The 18181-nt window shown below is 36.4% G+C and overlaps 1 protein-coding gene across 2 annotated transcripts in view; it reads left to right on the top strand.

Moving 5' to 3' along the window:
* Positions 1-18181, top strand: part of SPRED1 (sprouty related EVH1 domain containing 1) — a 123028-nt gene that overhangs the window by 69594 nt on the left and 35253 nt on the right. For both annotated transcript variants that reach the window (XM_018054478.1, XM_018054479.1), the window contains one exon: positions 17819-17987. In XM_018054478.1, the coding sequence (XP_017909967.1) occupies positions 17819-17987 (169 nt within the window). The remainder of the gene's footprint in view (positions 1-17818; positions 17988-18181) is intronic.

Genomic DNA, 18181 nt, shown 5'->3' with positions numbered 1-18181 from the left:
AGTACACACTCTGTATGGTTTCCTGAAAATTTAAATTTTAGAATATTTTCATATTACCTTCCTGGTTGCTTTAATTTCCTCTTTTTAGAAAACATTAGCTTAGCACTTCAGCACTCTCTTTACAGATGACACTATACTTCCTCTTAATTTTTTTCATTTTTTTCATATTTTATTTTTTAAATTATGAAAGTATGATAACACATTTACCAGAGACTTGGAAAATACAGAACAGAGTTATTAATGGATACAATTCTACTATATACTACAATTCTTTTTTTAAGTGGATAAATAAGATTTTCAGTTGAAGTTTCGATATCAAACTTTCAAAAGTTAGTAGAGTGAACAGAAAAGTAGAAGGATATAGTAGACCTAAAAAACATGGAACCAATTCAACATAATTAAGATTTATAAAATATTCATTTAATAGGATGCAAATTCTATTCAAGTTCCCATAGACTATAAAGCAGAAGACATTGGAACATATCCAGGGATATAAAACAAGGTGCAAAAATTTCATGGTCAAAAGATCATACAGAGTCTATTCTCTTTATCACTGTGGAATTATGTTAGAAATCAGTATTAAAAGGTATTTGAAAATAACCTGCATTTTGTTGTTGTTCAGTCGCTCAGTCATGTTTGATTCTTTGCAGTCCCATGGACTGCGGCATACCAGGCATCCCTGTCCTTAATTGTCTCCTGGAGTTTGCTCAAACTCATGTCAATTGAATCAGTGACGCCATTTTTTCATTTACTTCCTCTATTATTTGTTTTGAATTAACATCATTTCACTCTTTAGTTATTGATTTATATTGGTTGATCTAGTCAGTGAGGTTCATGATTATCTTGGCTTCATCTTTTCCTTTTATACCTGATTGTAATATATTTCACATTCTTTCCTTTACATTCTCATTGCCATTAAGCTATTATAATGGCTAACATTCAGAAAACGAAGATCGGGCATCTGGTCCCATCACTTCATGAGAAATAGATGGGGAAACAGTGGAAACAGTGTCAGACTTTATTTTTTGGGCTCCAAAATCACTGCAGATGGTGACTGCAGCCATGAAATTAAAAGACGCTTACTCCTTGGAAGGAAAGTCATGACCAACCTAGATAGCATACTGAAAGTTACTTTGCCAACAAAGGTCCATCTAGTCAAGGCTATGGCTTTTCAAGTAGTCATGTATGGATGTGAGAGTTGGACTGTGCAGAAAGCTGAGTGCCAAAGAACTGATGCTTTTGAACTGTGGTGTTGGAGAAGACTCTTGAGAGTCCCTTGGACTGCAAGGAAATCCAACCAGCCCATTCTAAAGATCAGCTGTGGGATTTCTTTGGATGGAATGATACTAAAGCTGAAACTCCAGTACTTTGGCCACCTCATGCAAAGAGTTGACTCATTGGAAAAGACTCTGACGCTGAGAGTAATTGTGGGCAGGAGGAGAAGGGGACGACAGAGGATGAGATGGCTGGATGGCATCACTGACTCGATGGATGTGAGTCTGAGTGAACTCCGGGAGTTGGTGATGGACAGGGAGGCCTGGCGTGCTGCGATTTATGGGGTCGCAAAGAGTCGGACATGACTGAGCAACTGAACTGAACATGTGTAAATGAATGTGCACTCAGTCATGTCCGACAGTCATTGTATAGTCAGTGTATTTCAGTTGTGTTGATAGGTGCATAGTGGTCGCTCATTGTAGTTTTAATTTGCATTTCCATAATGGTTAGGATTAAATATCTTTCTGTGTACTTATTTGTATTTTCTTCGGTGAAATATCTCTTTGTGTCCTTTTCCTGTTTTCTCATTGGATTGTTTGTTTTTTTGCTGCTGTGTTTCAAAGTTTCTCTTTTTATTTTGCAGATAAAATCCTTTATCAGGATATATGATTTGCAAATATTTTCTCCCAGTCTATAGATTGTCTTTTTAACCTTCATGGAATATTTTGTAGCGCGAAGTTTAAATTGATGAAGTTCAGTGTATCTGTTTTTCCTTTCATGAATTGTGTTTTTGGAGTCACATTAGAGAATGCATTTCCTTACCCTGGGTCCCTGAAGATTTATACTATTTTAAGTTTTAAAATTTTACATTTCCTATTTAAGGCTATAGTCCATTTTAAGTAATTTTTTATATATGATGGTTAAGTCAGTTATCATTTCTTTTGCCTATGAATGCCTAACTTTTTTCCAGGACCACTGCTTGTTCATCTATTAAATTACTTTTGTGCTCTTTTACTATGAAGAACTACAAGACCTTCTAGAGCTAACACCAAAAAATAAAAAAAAAGATGTCCTTTTTATCATATGGGACTGGAATGCAAAATTAGGAACTCAAGAGATATCTGGAATAAGTGTCAAGTTTGTCCTTGGAGGACAAAATGAAGCAGGACAAAGGCTTACAGAGTTTTGCCAAGAGAATGCACTGGTTAGAGCAAACACCCGTTTCCAACAACTCAAGAGAAGACTCTATACGTGGACATTACCAGATGGTCAATACCAAAATCAGATTGATTATATTCTTTGTAGCTGTAGATGGAGAAGCTCTATACAGTCAGCAAAAGCAAGACTGGGAGTTGACTGTGGTTCAGATCATGAATTCCTTATTGCAAAAGTCAGACTTAAATTGAAGAAAGTAGGGAAAACCTCTGGAGAAGGCGATGGCACCCCACTCCAGTACTCTTGCCTGGAAAATCCCATGGTTGGAGGAGCCTGGTAGGCTGCAGTCCATGGGGTCGCTAGGAGTTGGACATGACTGAGCCAACTTCATTTTCACTCTTCACTTTCATGCATTGGAGAAGGAAATGGCAACCCACTCCAGTGTTCTTGCCTGGAGAATCCCAGGGACGGTGGAGCTTGGTGGGCTCCCGTCTATGGGGTCACACAGAGTCGGACACGACTGAAGCAACTTAGTAGCAGCAGGGAAAACAGCTAGATCATTCAGGTATGACCTAAATCAAATCCTTTATGATTATACAGTGGAAGTGACAAATAGATTCAAAACATTAAATCTGATAGAGTTCCTGAAGAACTATGGACAGAGGTTCGTAACACTGTACAGGAGGTGGTGATCAAAACCATCCCCAAGAAAAAGAAATGCATCATGGCAAAATGGTTGTCTGAGGAGGCCTTATAAATAGCTATGAAAAGAAGAGAAGTGAAAGGCAAAGGAGAAAAGTGAAGATACATCCATCTGAATGCAGAGTTGCAGAGTTCCAAAGAGTAGCAAGGAGAGATGAGAAAGCCTTCCTAAGTGATCAGTGTGAAGAAATAATAGGATGGGAAAGACTAGAGATCTCTTCAAGAGAATTAGAGATACCAAGGGAACATTTCATCCAAGGTGGGAACAATAAAGGATAGAAATGGTATGAACCTAACAGAAGCAGAAGATATTAAGAAGAGATGGCAAGAATACACAGAAGAACTAACGAAAAAGATCTTCATGACCCAGATAACCATGATGGTGTGATCACTCACCTAGAGCCAGACATCCTGGAATGAGAAGTCAAGTGGGTCTTAGGAAGCATCACTAAGAACAAAGCTAGTGGAGGTGATGAAATTCCAGTTGAGCTGTTTCAAATCCTAAAAGATGATGCTGTGGAGGTGCTGCAGTGAATATGCCAGCAGATTTGGAATATTCAGCAGTGGACACAGGACTGGAAAAGGTCAGTTTTCATTCCAGTCTCAAAGAAAGGCAATGCCAAAGAATGCTCAAACTACCGCACAATTGCACTCATCTCACATGCTAACAAAATAATTCTCAAAGCGAGGCTTCAGCAGTATGTGAATCATGAACTTCCAGATGTTCTAAATTTAGCAAAGTTAGAGCAACCAGAGATCAAATAGCCAATATCCATTGGATCATCGCAAAAGCAAGAGAATTCCAGAAAAACATCTACTTCTGTTTTATTGACTACACTAAAGCCTTTGACTCTGTGGATCACAACAGACTATAAAAAATTCTTAAAGAGGTAGAAATAGCAAATCACCTTACTTGCCTCCTGAGATATCTGTATGCAGTTCAAGAAGAAACAGTTAGAACTGGACTTGAAACAGCAGACTGGTTCCAAATTGGGAAAGGAGTATGTCAAGTCTGTATACTGTCATCATGCTTTTTAACCTTGTATGCAGAGTACATCATGTGAAACACTGAGCTGGATGAAGCACAAGCTGGAATTAGGTTGCTGGGAGAAATATCAATAACCTCATATATGCAGATGACACCACTCTTATGGCAGAAGGTGAAGAGGAACTAAAGAGCCTTTTGATGAAGGTGAAAAAGGAGAGTGAAAAAGCTGGCTTAAAACTCCAGAATAAAAAAATAATGATCATGGCATCTGGTCCCATTACTTCATGGCAAACAGATGGGAAAACAGTGGAAGACTTTATTTTTTTGAGCTCCGAAATCACTGCAGATGATGACTTGCAGCCATGAAATTAAAAGATACTTGCTCCTTGGAAGAAAAGTTATGACCAACCTAGACAGCATATTAAAAAGCAGTGACATCATTTTGCCAACAAAGATTGATCTAGTAGAAGCTATGGTTTTTCCAGTAGTCATGTATGGATGTGAGAGTTGGACTATAAAGAAAGCTGAGCACTGAAGAATTGATCTGTGGTGTTGGAGCAGACTCTTGAGAGTCCTTGGACTGCAAGGACATCAAACCAGTCAATCCTAATAGAAATTGACCTTGAACATTCATAGGAAGGACTGATGCTAAAGCTGAAGCTCCAATACTTTGGCCACCTGATGCAAAAAACTGACTCATTAGAAAAGACCCTGATGCTGGGAAAGATTGAAGGCAGGAGGGGAATGGGATGACAGAGGATCAGATGATTGGATGGCATCACCGACTCAATGAACATGAGTTTGAGTAAACGGTAGGAGATGGTGAAGGACAGGGAAGCCTGGTGTGCTGCAGTCTTTGGGGTTACAAAGAGTCAGACATGAATGAGCAACTGCACAAGAGCTCTTATTAAAAATCAGCTGAGAGTTTTTTTGTAGGTTCTCCATTTTTTTCCATTACTCTGTCCCTCCATAGGAATCACACACTGTTTTACTGTAGCTGTATTGTAAGCCCTAATAGTGGGCATAGAATGAAATTGTCGTTGTCTACAAAATTGTTTACTGGATTTTGATAGGAATTGTATTAAACCTGTGGTCAGTTTTGGGAGAACTGACATCTTTATTGTGTTGAATCTTCCAATCTATGAGTGTGATTTGTCTCCAGTTCAGGTCTTTCAATTTCATTAGCCCTTTTAATTTTCAATGTATAGATCCTAAAGATACATTTTGTTAAGTGTATACCTGAGTGTTTGCTTTTCCATGGAGCAATTTTATATACTGTTGTGTTTATAGTTTTGGTTAGTACAAGCTCATTTTGTGTGAACAGAAATTCACTTCATCGGTCTTGCTGAACTGTGAGGTGTTTTGGTAGATTCCTTGGGGTTTTCTAACATAGGCCATTGTTGTCATCTATAAGTGTGAGGAGCTTTATTTCTTCCTTTCCCATCTGTATGCCTTTTATTTCTTTTTCTTTCCTGATTACAGTGGCTAGAACTTTAAATTCTGTGTTGAATAAGAATGGTCATAGTGGACATTCTTGCCTCTTTTAGATCTTAGCAGAAACAGTTCACTCTTGAGTATGATATTAGCTATAGAGTTTGTTACGGATGATTTTTATTGAATTGCTGATAATCTTTATCATGGATGGATTCTGGAATTAGTCAGATGAGTTTTCCATGTCAGTTGATTATGTTCACGTCTTCAACTTGTTGATACCATTAATTACACTTTTTTCTTTTTCAGTGTTGACTCAGCCTTGTATTTCTGAAATAAATCCTACTAGATCATGGTGTATAATCTTTTTATATGTTACTGGGTTTGATTTGCTGCTACTTTTTGGAGGAGTTTTATATTTAAGTTCTTAAGAGGTACTGGTCTGTAATATTCTTTATTTTGGTATTACTATCTTTGTGTGGTGTTGGTATCAAGGTACTGGTGGCCTCATAAAATGAATTGTGTCGTATTCCTTCCTCTTCTGTTTTCTGAAAGAGTTTGTGTAAAATTGATGTTAGTTCCTCTGAAAATATTTGGTAGAATTCTCCACTGAAACCGTCTCAGTGTATAGATCTCTCTCTCTCTCTCTCTCTCTCTCTCTCTCTCTCTCTCTCTCTCTCTCTCTCTCTTTTTTGGCCACTCTCTGCAACTTTTCGGATCTTAGTTCCCCAACCAGGAATTGAACCTAGGCCCTTGGCAGTGAATGTATGGAATCCTAATAACTAGGCACCCAGGGAATTCCCAAGAAAAGTCTCTTTGCAAGCTTTTAAATTACAAATTCAGTTTCTTTAAGGCTGATAGGACTATTTAGGTTCATCTTTTTTATCTTGGTTTAGTTTTGATAATAATGTGATTTTCAAAGAATTGGTCTGCTTCCAAGCTGTCTAATTTGAGTGTAAAGGTGTTTTTAGTATCTCAAGTACTCTTTTTTTTTTTTTTTTTTTTTCTTTTTTGGGGCAAGGAATACAACTAAGTCGGAAAGCTAGCTGACGGAGAAGATGGCAGACTAATGTCTCAAAATAACCATCTTCTCAAGTGCTCTTTGAAAGGCTACAGGATCTTAGCAGCAACCCATGTTTCATTCCTAAAATTGGTGATCTGTATCTTTATTTTTAGCTTGTCAATCTTACTAGAGATTTATTAGTTTTGCTTTTTCTTTTCTTTCTTTTTTTTAGATCAGCTTTTTTTTTTTCCTCCCATCTATTTTCAGTTTCTATTTCTGTTGATTTTTTTTCTTTGGTATTTTCTTCCTTCAGCTTGCTTTGGATTTATTTTGCTCTTCTTTTTCGAGTTTCTTGAGGTAGATTTAGTTACTGATTTGATACTTTACCTCATTCCAATATCCATAGCTTTTTGAAAGACTTCAATTTTTTTTTAATGTAAAAGTTTGACTTTATAAAATTTAATCTCATTTATTAAATTAATCAAATCATATATATCCTTCGTGTGTGTGTGTGTGTGTGTGTGTTTCAACTTAAAGGTTAAAAATCCACAGCTGTCATTATGTAATTGGATATTCTTGTGTTTCAAAATGGTTTTTGTGTTACATGCATATTGTTGTGTAAGTCAGTTAACAGAAGCTCATGGCTGTTAAATTCTTAAGTCACTGAGATTGATTTCATCAGAATTGTATGAACCACTCTCCAAATTATGCAGACCCAATGGAGAGCTTCCCTGGGGGCCAGAGGATAAAGTGTCTGCCTGCAATGCAGGAGACCCGGGTTCGATCCCTGGGTTGGGAAAATCCCCTGGAGAAGGAAATGGCAATCCACTCCAGTATTCTTCCTTGGAGAATCCCATGGAGAGAGGAGCCTGGCTGGCTACAGTCCACAGGGTCGCAAAGAGTTGGACACGACTGAGCAACTTCACACACACACAATGGAGGGTGAAGACAATTGTTTAATCTTATTTAGTTTTATTCTTTCAATTCAGTGGGGACTTGGGAAAGAGTCAAGTAAAGAAGCTGGGTCACATTGACTGTGCCCAAGAATTTGCCACTAGGAGTCAGAGTAGTAATCTAATTGTGACAGTTCACTTCTGTGTTTTGTATTTCATTTCCTCTTCCCTCATAACACCCCATTTCAGTTATATTTTCTACCAATCCAGTTTCTTTAATAGTTACGGGTTTCTAATGGTTTTCTATTTTTTTTTCAGTCAGTTTTGATAAGTTATCATGTTTCTTGGAAATTGCTGTTTCACTTAGGTTTTCACATTTGAGATCTTAAAACCTTATACTGAATTCTTTATTACTTTCTAAATCTTTGTTCTGCCTTCCATTTTAATTACATAGTTACAGTGTAATGATCATATTTAGGAAATTTAACATAAATATAGGTCTTTAATCTATAGTCCATATTTCAGTTTTGCCAGCTCTTCTGATAATGTTCTTAAAGCATTTTTGTTCTCTCAGTTCAAGTAGCATTTAGCTGTCATGTATCTTTATTCTCCTCCAATCTGGAGCAGTTCTTCAGGTTTTTTTCATGACATCGTTTCAGTTCAGTCGCTTAGTCGTGTCCAACTCTTTGCAACCCCATGGACTGCAGCACGCCAGGCTTCCCTATCCCATCACTGACTCCCGGAGATTGTTCAGTCTCATGGCCATCGAGTCGGTGATGCCATCCAACCATCTCGTCCTGTGTTCCCCTTCTCCTGCTTTCAGTCTTACCCAGCAACAGGCTCTTTTCCAGTGAGTCAGTTCTTCACATCAGGTGGCCAAAGTATTGGAGTTTCAACTTCAGCTTCAGTCCTTCCAATGAATATTCTGGACTGATCTCCTTTAGGATGGACTGGTTGGATCTCCTTGAAGTCCAAGGGACTCTCGAGTCTTCTCCAACACCACAGTTCAAAAGCATCAATCCTTCAGTGCTCGGCTTTCTTTAGAGTCAGACTCTCACATCTATACATGACTACTGGAAAAACTATAGCTTTGACTAAGTGACCTTTGTTGGCAAGGTAGTGTCTCTACTTTTTAATATGCTGTCTAGGTTGGTCATAACTTTTTTCCAAAGAGCAAGTGTCTTAATTTCATGGCTGCAGTTACCATCCAGGATGATTTTGAAGCCCCCCAAGATAAATTCCGTCACTGTTTCCATTGTTTCCCCATCCATTTGCCATGAAGTGATAGGACTGAATGCTATGATCTTAGTTTTTTGAATGTTGAATTTTAAGCCAGCTTTCTCACTCTCCCCTTTCACTTTCCTCAAGAGGCTCTTTAGTTCCTCTTCACTTTCTGCCATAAGGGTGGTATCATCTGAGTATCTGAGGCTATTGATATTTCTCCCAGCAGTCTGGATTCCAGCTTGTGCTTCATCTAGCCAGGCATTTCGCATGATGTACTCTGCATGTAAGTTGAATAAGCAGGGTGACAATATACTGCCATGATATACTCCTTTCCCAATTTGGAACCAGTCCATTGTTCCATGTCCAGTTCTAACTGTTGCTTCTTGACCCGCATACAGATTTCTCAGGAGGCAAGTAAGGTGGTCTGGTATTTCCATCTCTTTACGAATTTTTCCACGGGTTGTTGTGATCCACACAGTCAAAGGCTTTGGCGTAGTCAATAAAGCAGAACTCTGTGATGTTTTTCTGGAACTCTCTTGCTTTTTGATGATCCAACGGATGTTGGCTATTGGTCTCTGGTTCCTCTGCCTTTTCTAAATCCAGCTTGAACAGCTGGAAGTTCACGTACTGTTGAAGCCTTGCTTGGAGAATTTTGAGCGTGACTTTGCTATTGTATGAGATGAATGCAATTGTGTGGTTGTTTCAACATTCTTTGGCGTTCCCTTTCTTTGGAATTGAAAGGAAAGCTTACCTTTTCCACTCCTGTGGCCACTGCTGTGTTTTCTAAACTCGCTGGCATATTGAGTGCAGCACTTTCACAGCATCATCTTTTAGGATTTGAAATGGCTCACCTGGAATTCCATCACCTCCACTAGCTTTGTTCGTAGTGATGCTTCCTAAGGCCCACTGGACTTCGCATTTCATAATGTACTTGGGTATAATCTCAAAAATGACAGAATGATCTGTTTGTTTCCAAGGAAATCATTCAGTATCACATTAATCCAAGTTTCTGCCCCAACCAATTATGCTGAAGAAGCTGAAGTTGAATGATTCTGTGAAGACCTACAAGACCTTCTGGAACTAACACTCAAAAAAGATGTCCTTTTCATCATATGGGACTAGAATGCAAAAGTAGAAAGTTAAGAGATACCTGGAGTAACAGGCAAATTTAGCCTTGGAGTACAAAATGAAGCAGGGCAAAGGCTAACAGAGTTTTCATGAAATTGACATATTTTAAAATACTGGCTCCTGCCCTTCTTTTTGTGGTAGCTGAACTGTTATTATTTGGGAAGAAACACTACCATTTTGCCTTCTGTTACTTTTTAGATTTTTTTCTAAAGTTCCATTTATCTCAGAACCCAACTTTAAACACAAATTTCTATTAGTAGATAATTAGTAAAAATGTGTTATTTGATAACAATATAGTTTCATATTTCATAGAATGCCTTGGTGTCCTTTATAAAGGGTTTTATATCATCCAGATACAAAGTTTTGTATATCATCCAGAAAACTAAAGGTCATAATAGGTGGCAGCTATTTGAGTTACCAGGTATTGATTTTGTTTATCAAGTAATTTAACTTGAAAATGCAGTTTTTATTTCAGAAATGAAATGTTTTCTCTGATTCAAATTTATTTCTTAAAGTTACCAAAATAATTTCTTTGTCTAGTTACCAACTATACTACATCTTTTACAGAAAGATAATGCTTTCTGTAAACATGTAATTATCTACTTGTAAGGTAGCATATGTAATAAAGTTACATAGTAGTTTGAAAGTACATATTTATTTTTACTCTGCTTTCCCAAATTATTACTTGTTATTAGTGAGACAGAAATGTACTTATATCCATTTTTGGCTTGGTCTATTTTAAATGCTTCTGGCAAATAGTCCAGTAATTTGCTCTATATTTCCCAAAATAACTTGAAATATATCTTCAGAAGTTTTAGTTATTTAGTGACTCTCAAACCCACCCACCCCCGTTTTTTTTCCTCTATAATATATCCTAGAATTTCTTTCAGAGGAAGGAAGAATGTTGGAGATTGTAATGTTTTCACTGTCTGTTAACAGGCTCTTTGCGGTCCTGAGAACCTTTATTTATTATTCAAACTCCTCCCCATCCTGTACTCAAAAAAGTAAATACTGACCTCTCAGCCTTTATAGCAACTTTTCTATTATGGGCTGGTTGCATCACCTTGTGACTAACATCACCCTTGCTGCTAATATGTATTGAAGATCTGCTGTATGTCAGACGCTATTTGAATACTTTGTGTATATTACCTCATTTAATTCTTAAGTCAGATGGGTAATGAATGGTGAACACTGAAGGGGACCCAGTTACTGTAAACTTCAGAGCCTATGAGCTTATGCTTTAATACCTCTTATGCTTTAATACCTTTTTTCTTCTTGCAAAGTATATGTGGATTGTTCTGTTTCTTCTGTAATTCATATTTTAATCATTTTACTTTAGAAATATTTTGCTCATGTGAAGAATATCCATTCTCATTAACCATCTTTCTTCTTTTCCTTTCTCTTTTAGCTCTTAGCCTGCTACTGTAAGAAAACCACTTCTCTTCCTTCTCTGCCGTTATCTATAATAGATTTTTATATATTTATGCTTACAGTAGGTTTGCTTTCCTTAAATTCAGAGTTCACCTATGCATCTGGTTGTTTTATTTATAATACCTATTTAACCTTTCTAGAAGAAAAAGAGTATTTGTTCTTTTTGTTATCACTAGCTCAAAAGACCTTAAGATCTTATTAAAATAGTCATGTTGCAAAAGTATTTAGCTAGAAAAGACTTGTATATCTTAGCCAACTTAGATCTATTCAGATCTATATTAAAAGTGCAAAGCTGTTATACCAAATACCCCTGTTTTTCTTCCTTCCTTAAAGTCCCTTTCCTAAAGCTGGTTCAGTCAGTCTATTTGCAGTGATTAAGTTCTACTCAAACCTGATCGGGTCTATTCATATGTAAGAGTCTGAAATTTTCTCTCTCTCTCTCTTTTTTTTTTTGAGGTGATCAGCATAAAAACATTTAAGTGCTTTTGAATTTGTTGTTTTTTCTAGTTAAATTTTTTTCATTATGCTTTTTTATAGTTTATAGTAAATAATGACTTTTTCCGAATCCCAATAAATATGTAGATGGTCAAGAGTTCAAAAGTTATAGTGTTGATTTTAAAACTCTTTTATTTCTTCTTTGTTAACTAGCCACATTCTTCGTGGATCCATTAGGGGTTATTGATAACAAGTTACTTTGCATATATTCTTTTGTAGTTATTCTTGTTGAGTCACTCTTACATTTAATATTCACTTTGCAGTTGTTTATGCTCAGTATCTTTTCTGCTTATTATTTAATATATAATCTGTCTTTAGCGTAGAAATAAGGGCAGGGCCAACGATCTTCTTTCAGATTTATCTGATTAATACATTCTAATTTATAAATCAAGCTCTGGGAGCTGGTGATGGACAGGGAAGCCTGGCATGCTGCAGTCCATGGGACTGTAAAGAGTTGGACACGACTGAGTGATTGAACTGGACTGAATTTATAAATGTCCTTCATGGTTACTGTGGAGGTCTGATGAAATTCACACTTCTAGAATGCCTTAACCCCAGAAAGAAGCACATTCAACTAAGAAGTAGCAAAGTTGTATTAACAATTTTAACAACTTGTTTATTAATGATTATACTTTTAATGGCTTCTGGTAGTTGCTTTTAGGGTACTCTTCTTAAAATTATTCATTTCATTTTGTGCTAAATCTTCATGTAGAAAAAAATAGAAAGTTCTAAGAGTAAGTATAGGTCATGTATTCTGGGAGAGCTGTAACCACTTCAGGCCAGTAGAACACCTGTTACTTTAGTGGATTAGTAAGTAATAGATACGGGGCTTCCCTGGTGGTGCCAGTGCAGGAGACACAAGTTCAATCCCTAGGTCAGGAAGAACCCTTTGGAGAAGGAAATGGCAACCCACTCCCATAGTCTTGCCTGGGAAATCTCATAGAGAGAGGAGCCTGGTGGGCTGCAGCCCATGGGGTTGTAGAAGAGTTAGACACAACTTAGCTACTAAACAACGGTAACAATTAATAGATGTAACTCTCTATTGACCAATAATTTATCTGGTTAGTTTATTTTTCCTGCAGCATAAATAATTCACCTGGCAGCTTTGGACTGGTTGATTGTCATCCCTTGCCAAAAATGTAGTTGCTATATTCTACAGTTTCTACAGTTCCAAATACAAATGTGGTAAACATTGAACTCTGCTTCCTGTATGCCTATTACTGTTAATAATAATATGGTGATACAATACAGAATTAATATAGTGAAAACTGCAATGAACTAAAGTCAGAACACATTGTTCTGATGTAATTGAGAAGTGGAGGTAGAAGATGGGAAGAATTCACTAATTTTTAAGAATCCTTTCAGCTCTTAAAATTATTTTTATTTTTCAAGAATGGAGATTTAGTATTGATGGTGGGTAAAAGCCACCATCAATAGCCTTTTGAGACATTCTTTTAACTACTTCCTCTTTTATACCTTTTTAATCTCATTGATCTTTTTTTAAAATGAGTGCATTTATTTTTAAAATGCTACTTAAAGTCAGAAGCAAAACAGTTTTTTAGTATCTTGCATGACAAGAAATTCTTCTACTTAGGATATGGAGGCTTTGATAATTATGTAAATGCTGAGTGATGCAGAATGTTCTAGGAAGCATATTTTTAAAATTACTTCCAAAAATCATGAGTCAATTGTTCTGTCAATAGATTACCTGCATTTTTCTTTCCTGCCACATATTCCTAAATTCAGAATAGCTACACTGTAGTAGCCTTTCCCTGTTTTCCATTCACTGAATCCTGTCCAACTCTGCCACCCCATGGGCTGCAGCCCTCCAAGCTTCTCTGTCCTTCACTAACTCCCAGAGTTTGCTTGTCCTAAATAATACTTATTTCTATGGTATGCTAAATATATACTGTGAACAGTATGATATATTTTATATCCTAATGTTACTTTGTAGGTAAAAATTAATAACATAAATTGACATCTACTTCAGAATTAGTTGGCATTTTGTTTTTGTACCACACTGGTATGGTGTGTAACCTCAATATTTATATGACTTTCAGGTGGAACACATTTTTGCATAAGTACTTGTATGAGTCAAAGAACTAGTTCATTATCCTTGCTAGTTCCTCAGTGTATTTTAAAACTCATTTAAAAACTTCTTTTTCTGAGTGTTTTGGGACCCTGTGAAAAATAGATGCTGTTTGTAAACAAGTGGTATAGAGAAGTATAGATCATGTTGAAATTTTTCTAGCAGTTAGTAGTTGAAAAAGAACTTCGGGAAGTTTTGGAAAAGAGTTAACAACATTTTTATCTATTAAAAATTAATTTAGTGACAGTTTTCATGTACTAAGACTATTGCACCACACTCAAGTTTTTATGTCCTTCTCTTTTTTGACAATTGCAATTGAGCAGTTTTCCAAAATATATATCTCTTTTCCACTGCTTATGAATTCATGTTATTTTATGAATTAATATAAATTAACTTATGAAGTAATAAATTAAGTAAATATGTTGCAGTAATCCGTAATACCAATTTTAACTTCTTAAATTCCAGAACTTAATTTAATTATGAATTTTATTATTATTGCAAAATGGTTTTTGTGACAGTTTGTAAAATGCAAGTGCTAACACACTTTGCCTGTAAGCAAGCAGGGCATTATTTTGTCATTTATTGCAAAATTAACAAAACTTACTATCAGAGATGATTTTTTCAGTGATATGCTGGTAAAAGTTTAACAGTAAGCTTTGGGTGGGGGAGTTGGTAGAGAGAAGCGGTGGTTTATAGCTTAACATCAATAGATATAATAGAATCAATATAACATCACATCACTGCATACGGAGTTGTGAAGAAGTAATTAGTACTATACCAGTGTTTTTTCTTTTATTACCTGTGCTTTTGGTGTCACATCCAAGAAAATGCTGCCAAATCCAATGTCCTTGAGTTTTTGTCCTGTGTTTTCTTCTAAGAGTTCTGTTGTTTTAGGTCTTCTTTAGGTCCTTGATCCATTATGAGTTAATTTTTGCATGTGATGTTAGATAAGGATGAAACTTCATTCTTCTGCATGTGGATATCCAGTTTCCTAGGACCATTTGTTGAAAAGACTTTTACTTTATTCCATTGAACAGTCTCATCACTATTGTCAGATATTTTGATGTAGTTTCCTTTTTGTTGGTTATTTTTGTCCTGAAAAATGTTCACTTCAGTCACTCAGTTGTGTCTGACTCTTTGTGACACCATGAACTGCAGCACACCAGACTTCCTGTCCATCACCAACTGCCAGAGCTTGCTGAAACTCAGGTCCATCAAGTTGGTGATGCCATCCAACCATCTCATCCTCTATCTTCTCCTTCTCCTCCTGCCTTCAATATTTCCCAGCATCAAGGTCTTTTCCAATGAGTCAGTTCTTTACATCAGATGGCCAAAGTATTGGAACTTCAGCTTCAGCATCAGTCCTTCCAATGAACAGTCAGGACTGATTTCCTTTAGGATTGACTGGTTTGATCTCCTTGCAGTCCAAGGGACTTTCAAGAGTCTTCTCCAACACCACAGTTCAAAAGCATCCGTTTTTTGGTGCTCAGCTTTCTTTATAGTCGGACTCTCACATCCATACATGACTACTAGAAAAACCATAGCTTTGACTACGTGGACCTTTGTCGGTAAAGTAATGTCTCTGCTTTTTAATATGCTCTCGTGGGGTCGCAAAGAGTCGGACACGACTGAGCAACTGAACTGAACTGAACTAGGTTGGTCATAGCTTTCCTTCCAAGGAGCAGGCGTCTTTTAATTTCATGGCTGCAGTCACCATCTGCCTTGATTTTGAACCCCCCAAAATAAAGTCTGTCACTGTTTCCATTGTTTCCCCATCTATTTGCCATGAAGTGCTGGGACTGGATGCCACGATCTTAGTTTTTTGAATGTTGAGTTTTAAGCCAAGTTTTCACTCTTGTTCACTTTCATCATGAAGTCCTTTAGTTCTTCTTCACTTTCTGCCATAAGGGTGCTGTCATCTGTGTATCTGAGGTTATTGATATTCCTCCCAGAACTCTTGATTCCAGCTTGTGCTTCATCCAGCCCAGCATTTCACATTATGTACTTTGCATATAAGTTACATAAGCAGGGTGACTATATACAGCCTTGACATACTCCTTTCCCAATTTGGAACCAGTCTGTTGTTCCATGTCCATTTCTAACTGTTGCTTCTTGATCTGCCTACAGATTTCTCAGGAGGGCAGGTAAGGTGGTCTCGTATTCCCATCTCTTGAGGAATTTTCCATAGTTTGTTGTAATCTACATAGTCAGAGGCTTTGGCGTAATCAGTAAGGCAGATGTAGATATTTTTCTGGAATTCTCTTGCTTTTTCTGTGACTCAACGGATGTTGACAGTTTGCTCTCCTAAATTTTGTTAAGTGCTATTTCTGCTTTTTCAGTTGAGATCATGTGGATTTTTTCCTTGCATTCTATTCATGTAGGATATTACTTTGATCAGTTTCTATGTGTTTACCTGTCCTTGCATTTCAAGAATAAATCCAGTTTGTCCATAGTGTTTATTGTCCTTCTTAGGTACTGCTGAGTTTGGTTTACAAATGTTGAGGATTTTTGCATCAAGGGTTTTTGCATCCTTCATATTCATAAAAGATGTTGGTACATCATTGTCTTGTAGTGTCTTTGTTATCAGGATAATGCTGTCCTCATAGAATGAATTAGGAAGATTTTACTCCAGTCTTTTGATAAAGTTTGAGGTGCTGGTATTAGTTCTTTAAATGTTTGATATTATTCACCAGTGAAGCCATTAGGCCCAGGGTTTTTCTTTGTCACGAGATGTTTGATTACTGATTCAGTCTACTTACTAGTTATGTATTTATTAAGATTCTCTTTTTGTTTCTTAATTGGTCTGTCTTATTTTTCTAGTAATTTGTCCATTAAATCTAGGTTATTTGATTTGTTGGTGTACAGTTGTTCACAGTACTCTCTCATAACTCTTTTTATTTCTGTAGAATTGGTGTAATAATGTCTCCATTTTGATTCTGATTTCTCTTTTTCTTCGTAGTCCTTCTAGCTCAAGATTTGTCCATTATTAAAATCATTTTGAAGAGCCAACTTTTGGTTTCATTGATTTTTCTCTATTATTTTTCTGGTCTCTACTTTGTCTCTCCTCTCATCTTCATTATTTCCTTCATTCTTTTTGCTAGGTTTGGGTTTAGTTGTTCGTTAAATTTTAAAGTTATATTGTTAATTTAAGATTTTTCTTTTTTTTTTTTTAATGCAAGTGTTTATGCCTATACATTTCCCCTTAGTACTGCTTTCTTTGTTTCCTGTAAGTTTTGGTATGTTGTATCATTGTTTTTATCCTCTTTAAGTGTCTTATAACTTCCCTTATGGTTTCTTCTTTGATAAGTTGGTTGTTTAATTCCCAGAATATTTTGAATTTTCCAATTTTCCTTTTGTTATTGATTTTTTACTTTATCTTAATTTGATCATAAATGCTTTGTATGATGTGCATATTCTTTAATATAGTGAGATTAATTTGTGGCCTAACATATTGTGTATCCTAAAAAGTCCCTTGTGCATTTCAGAAAAACATGTGTTCTGATACTGAATAGAGTGTTTCGTATGTCTGTTTGGTCTAGTTGATTACTGTGTTAAATTCTCTATTTGTTGAAGGATAAGGTCCTTTCTACTCACCTTGGCTTTTGTAATTTGTATGCAGGCTGTGCCAGGAATGTGTGCACAGCTGTCTGGCCTATGGCTAGAAGTGGGTATGAGGGTTGGTGCTGCTACTATGCTACTAGCTGAAATTGACCAAAATTAACTGCAATTTACTGTCCTTGTCTTTTCCTGAAAATTACAAGCTTTCAGCAGACTCTAAAGTTCCAACATAGTTACATCCGATAGATATTGTCAGCCAGTTTTGTCTAGGTAGGGAGACAGATACCCGGGGCTTCTTAAGAACTCTGCCATCTTTCCAGAATCTTAATCCCATATTAATTTCTGAATCAAGTGACTTTGTGAGTAGATTAAGTAACAAGACCTCACATTAATGGAGGGATGCTTTTACTAAAATATAACAGCCCTTTTCTCAACTTTGTATCTAAGAGTTATGTTAGATTCATTTGATATATGTATAATGATTTTTGGCATTTAACTTTTGGCAGGTGGTTTTGGAATGTATGCTTAAAAAAGACCTTATTTACAATAAGGTCACTCCAACATTTCACCACTGGAAGATTGATGACAAGAAATTTGGCCTTACCTTTCAAAGTCCTGCTGATGCTAGGGCTTTTGATAGAGGCATTCGGAGAGCTATAGAGGATATTTCTCAAGGTAGGTTGTTTTGACTGTTTCCTTAATTTATTAGTTACATATAGTAGAAGTGACTTCAAGGGCTCAAAAAGAGAGGAGAAGTCAGAACTTTCAAAATCCTGCGTGTGTGTGTTATTCATATCCTTGTTTTGGTAACTATAAGCAGAAAATGTATAATAATTAAATATATGTTGACTCTAGTTATTCTATGACAA

This window comes from Capra hircus, chromosome 10, assembly GCF_001704415.2.
Source record: "Capra hircus breed San Clemente chromosome 10, ASM170441v1, whole genome shotgun sequence".
NCBI lineage: Eukaryota > Metazoa > Chordata > Mammalia > Artiodactyla > Bovidae > Capra > Capra hircus.
The sequence above is the reverse complement of the archived record's forward strand: the minus strand, read 5'-3'. Positions and strand labels throughout refer to the sequence as shown.